The sequence below is a fragment of the Bison bison genome, unplaced genomic scaffold, assembly GCF_000754665.1.
Source record: "Bison bison bison isolate TAMUID 2011002044 unplaced genomic scaffold, Bison_UMD1.0 scf7180017864299, whole genome shotgun sequence".
In the NCBI taxonomy this organism is placed as follows: Eukaryota; Metazoa; Chordata; class Mammalia; order Artiodactyla; family Bovidae; genus Bison; species Bison bison.
In genome coordinates, this window is record NW_011494871.1 from 982,163 (window position 1) to 987,784 (window position 5,622).

The following is a 5,622-nucleotide window of genomic DNA, read 5'->3' on the forward strand; positions in this document are numbered from 1 at the left end:
TCCTCTGCCTTTTCTAAAACCAGCTTGAACATCTGGAAGTTCACGGTTCACATATTGCTGAAGCCTGGCTTGGAGAATTTTGAGCATTACTTTACTAGTGTGTGAGATGAGTGCAATTGTGCGGTAGTTTGAACATTCTTTGGCATTGCCTTTCTTTGGGATTGGAATGAAAACTGACCTTTTCCAGTCCTGTGGCCACTGCTGAGTTTTCCAAATGTGCTGGCATATTGAGTGCAGCACTTTCACCGCATCATCTTTCAGGATTTGAAATAGCTCCACTGGAATTCCATCACCTCCACTAGCTTTGTTCATAGTGATGCTTTCTAAGGCCCACTTCACATTCCAGGATGTCTGGCTGTAGGTCAGTGATCACACCATCGTGATTATCTAGGTCATGAAGATCTTTTTTATACAGTTCTGTGTATTCTTGCCATCTCTCCTTAATATCTTCTGCTTCTGTTAGGGCCATACCATTTCTGTCCTTTATCGAGCCCATCTTTGCATGAAATGTTCCCTTGGTATCTCTAATCTTCTTGAAGAGATCCCTAGTCTTTCCCATTCTGTTGTTTTCCTTTATTTCTAGTATGATTCTAGTTCAGTGTTATTCCAGGAAAACAGTTCAGGAAGGTCGATTTAACTTATAGAGAAGAACTTGTATTAACAGATTGATGAACACTTCTGTTCAGATAGATTAGTCTGTATTTCCTCCAATAAATTAAGAGTTCCTACTTGCCAGATACTTGATTTGACTGAAGAGTATAAAGAGGGTTCCACCCCCTCTCTAGAGTAAACTCAATCTCCAAAAGAAAGCAGATGGAATAAATGCTAAGACTTTACGGTGGAGATGGAGGGTAAGATTGTGCCACACTCTCTACTCTGAATCAAAGAAAAAAAAATTAGAAAAAGTTAAATCCCGTCCTCAATTGTCCTGTCCATAGACTGCAACCAAACAAAACAACCTTATCTTACACCTCAAAATGGTGGCCAAAGACAGACTGGATGTTGGTGAGGGACAGAACGGAGCCCTGCTGTTCCAGAAGCAGCAGTGAGGGAAGATTGGGGATTCTTAATTTGTAGAAATAAATTGAGGGGCCAAAGTAGGTGGCCTTGAGATAAGTCCAGGAAAGAGGAGTGAGGAGCCCAGCAGAAGCTAGTTGAATTGGCTAAAGTCCAAGGGACTGTTTGGAGCTGGGGGAACACCCCACCCTAGGAGTGACAGATCTTGTGCTTGGGTGGTCACTAAACAGGTTACTGGAAGAGAATTATCTCGATCACTGAAATAGGGTTCAGTGAGAAAAACAGACCAATAGGAGATAGAGCAAGAAATGGCTCACATAGTAGTGGGGATTGCCTAGGTCTGTGGTGCAGGCTGGAACTCTCCAGCATAAGCTTTTGGAATTTCTTCCAGGAAGTCTTAGGTCCAATATGAAGCCTTTTCAACTGATTGAATGAGGCTCACTGATTGACTGAATGAGGTTTACTCAGATCATCTTGGATAATCACTTTAAAGTCAACTGATTATAGATTTTTGATCCCGTCTCAAAAACACCTACCTTAGTGTTTGATTGAATAATTAGGAGCTGTAGTTTCCTAAATTGATATATAAAACTGACCCTTACAGTCACCGGAACTCTTGCAGAGATTTGAATAATGAGAGGTTAAGTATAGGCTGATGGTGGGGATGGAGACAAAAATAGATTGGTCTGTCTTTTGGCTGCACTTCAAGACTTGCAGGATCTTAGTTCCCCAAGCAGGGATGGAAACCTGTGCCCCCTGCAGTGGAATCCCAGAGTCAACCATGGGACCACCAGGGAAGTCCTACTTGATCTGTCTTTAGGAGGTAGAAACGACAGGCCAGAGGTGGGAAGAACTTTACCACTCTTAGGTTTGTGACCTGGGCATCTAAGAGGGTGATGGTCATATGAGAAGAAGGGCATGTTTGGGGGACACTGTAGAGTTGTTTCGGGTGTATTGAGAAGGATTCAGCAGTAGAGAAGGAAAGGTGATGTGATCATTGTGGCCTTTTTGCTCTCAGTGCAGCTGAAGCCATGGTTTTTTACCTGAGTGTGATGTAGTGGAGATGGTGTAAATAGGGAACTGAGTGAAAACTAGATGACTTCTTGGGTGTTTGATCCCCTGCTTAATGCCTTAGGGCTCTTCACTGGTGCCTTGCATCCAAGGTCACTATATAGCACCTTCAACAGTGCTGCTGCCAAGTTCCTTTTCCTGCATTTCATGCTCCCAGGTGTCAGGGAAGAAGACAGTTCAAAAACTTAGACTGTTGCTCCTAATTCCTGATGCTTATATTTTAGAAGATTTTTCCAGATTGTGTCATATTGGCTCAAGGTCTATATAAAGTTCTCAGTTCAAACAGAAATCGGCAGGGCAGGAATATATATTGTGAAAGGAGCCAATGCTGCTGCTGCTAAGTCGCTTCAGTTGTGTCCGACTCTGTGCGACCCCACAGAGGGCAGCCCACCAGGCTCCCCCATCCCTCAGATTCTCCAGGCAAGAACACTGGAGTGGGTTGCCATTTCCTTCTCCAGTGCATGAAAGTGAAAAGTGAAAGTGAAGTCGCTCAGTTGTGTCCGACTCTTCGTGACCCCGTGGATTGCAGTCTACCAGGCTCCTCTGCCCATGGGATTTTCCAGGCAAGAGTACTGGAGTGGGGTGCCATCGCCTTCTTGGGAAAGGAGCCTATGTTTAGCCTTAAAAATTCCATGTGCTTCGTTGGCTTTTCCATCTATTGCAGAACTCATCAGGACATTCAGTCTTAGAAAGGAAAACAATGCACAATCTTTATGAAAATGCTTTCCTGACACACTGATTCTAAGATGCATTCCAATTTCAGAGATGCTAAAATGTAGAAAAGTATGCCTCTGAAATAATGAAAAACAGTTAATTTGAGAATTTGGATTAATTTGGACTAGTTATCCTTAAGTGGATAAATCACTGGGTGAGTGAGATGTTGCATAGCAGCAAAGGTAGTGGGGTAATTCTGAAGTCCCTTTAGCACACTACCAGTCCAGTCTACCTTCATTCATGAAAATTTCAAACACTGAGGCTGATAAGGGGAAATAGTATTTGGGGGCAAATAGTATTATTAGGTGCTTTAAAATTAAGTCAGTTATGAGACCTTTACAGCTTCTAACAAAGTTGCAATTGAGACACATGTAACTAATTCATTATTTCAGTATCCTTGTTATATTATTGCTGATTGTCTTTTTTTTCCCCTTAAATTCAGGATGGATGCAACCTTGAAAGAATTGACTAGTTTAGTAAAAGAAGTCTACCCAGAAGCCAGAAAAAAAGGCACACACTTCAATTTTGCAATTGTTTTTACGGATCTTAAAAGGCCTGGCTATCGGTAGGTAACTTTTCATTTTTAATTCCTTATAATCTCTTTGACTTCAGTATGTTTTAGCTGCTAGGGATAATCCATATTATCTTACTATCTAGTTTAGATTATTATGTATTACATTTTTATTGTGTTCTAAGATCATGGAGCAAATCCAGCCCCACATTGACTTTTTAGGACACACACAGTATCATTGCTCAGCCACCCTATAACAGTTGATCTCCTTTCCTGCAGAGTAAAGGAGATTGGCAGCACCATGTCTGGGAGAAAGGGGACTGATGACTCCATGACCCTGCAGTCGCAGAAGTTCCAAATAGGAGACTATCTGGACATAGCGATCACCCCTCCAAATCGGGCACCACCTACTTCAGGGCGCATGAGACCGTATTGAATTGTACTTGCTTTTTCTTGAATTTATTTTCCAGTCAGTTATGTAAAATAAACTTTCACTTCTTCCTCCCCTCCTTATTGCCATTAAGCCTTTAAACTCTATAAACAAATTGTAATGCATCTATTTAGGAATTAGATTTGGCTTTGCTATGGTATATTAATAGAAAGTCCATATGTTTCAAGTTCTTCTGTAAAATATAAAAGTGCTCTTAGCATTCTATGTAAAACTGTATTGTTAAATATATGTTGCAATCATCCAGAGTGTGAAAGTTAATGGGGCCTGGGTTTGGGGTTTAATATAGTATTGCTTGTTTATGCTAAATAAAGGAGTTGCTATGTTTTGGCCCAAATGGGGCAGAACAAGAAAGCCATATTATATTAAATGGAACAGGGCTTTGTCACCTAGAAGCTTGTATGGACTTGGGAAGAGGACCTGTGGGAATGAGGGGGTGCAGCTGGAGTGTTTTGGAACAGTCTGAGCTGAGGCAAGTTGAAGAAGCTGTCTGTGTTTGAAGAGTGGCCTGCCTGAAACAGGATGTGATGACAAGTTAGAGAAAAGGTGGCACAGTGAGGACTTTTATGCTTCAAAAATGGGGAAAATAGAACATTTTGAGGGCAGGGAAGTAGTAGAGAGGAACAAGGGTTAGAACTTAGGATAAGGATAGATTTACCTTGAAGATCTGAAAATGCAGGGAGAATGAAAGAGGAAACTTGAGAGCATGGGAGAAGGTCCGGGATGAGGTCCAGCTGAGTAAGCAGGAGGTGTTCACACACCCTCTTCAGTGCTGAGGCTGACTCATGTCTGATTTGAGGCAGTATACAGAGTAGTTAAAACCAGGTGGGCTGAACATGTAAATCCTGGTTACGCTAGGAGCACCTTGGACAAGTTGCCTGAATTTGTTTTTGTTTAAAATTTGTAAAATAGAAGTGACAGCCTACAGTACTGTGAAGACTAATAACAAAGTTAGCCATAAAGTAGGACTTTATAAAACATAAACAGAACAGGTGCCGTCTCGTCCACAGAACAGTTCCAGTCTCAGTGTGCAGTATGTAATTAAGCCCTATTACCTTCATTCTTTTGCATAGAAAACTTTGAAACTGTGTATCCCCAAATTAAAAAATATATATTACTAGCAAAGTAAGATTGTAGTAGTTTGATCTTGTACAGACAAAAGCAGCCTTGGAAACCTGACACTTGTAGGATCGGGGTCAGTCAGCCAGCAGGTAGGTGACACAGGTAGGACCTGGAGCCCAGACCTAGGGCCTCTTCTCCACTGAGCTTTGCCCCAAACCCCTCAGTGCTTGATTCATTCAGACCAGCTAGGCTTGAGCTCCGTAAGTCATAAAATTAACTTAAATCTGATATATTGGAGAAGAGGAACCATGATTAATTACCATCCTGTTTGTGGAGAAGAAACAATGTACTCTGTAGATCAAGACAGGAAGTCAATACGGGACTTCCCAAGCCAACTTTTCATAATGGTGTGAACTCCAGTGGGGCTTTCCTGTATTATTCCAGGTTACTCTCCCACTGGCTGAAAATAAAGTGGCTTATTCGCTTTGTTTCAACATGGATTTTTTTTTTCTTTAGGTAAAATTGGTGTATAACAATATATTAGTTTCAGGTATCAGATCAGATCAGTCGCTCAGTCATGTCCGACTCTTTGCCACCCCATGAGTCGCAGCACACCAGGCCTCCCTGTCCATCACCAACTCCCGGAGTTCACTGAGACTCACGTCCATTGAGTCAGTGATGCCATCCAGCCGTCTCATCCTCTGTCGTCCCCTTCTCCTTTTGCCCCCAATCCCTCCCAGCATCAGAGTCTTTTCCAATGAGTCAACTCTTCGCATGAGGTGGCCAAAGTACTGGAGTT

The 5,622-nt window shown here is 42.1% G+C and overlaps 1 protein-coding gene across 1 annotated transcript in view; it reads left to right on the forward strand.

Annotated features, from left to right (window-relative positions):
* Positions 1 to 5,317, forward strand: part of SAP18 (Sin3A-associated protein, 18kDa) — a 7,968-nt gene extending 2,651 nt beyond the window's left edge. The window contains exons 3-4 of the mRNA XM_010851188.1: positions 3,245 to 3,367; positions 3,593 to 5,317. Of these exons, the coding sequence (XP_010849490.1) occupies positions 3,245 to 3,367; positions 3,593 to 3,749 (280 nt within the window). The 3' untranslated portion in view covers positions 3,750 to 5,317. The remainder of the gene's footprint in view (positions 1 to 3,244; positions 3,368 to 3,592) is intronic.
* The last annotated feature ends 305 nt before the right edge of the window (positions 5,318 to 5,622 follow it).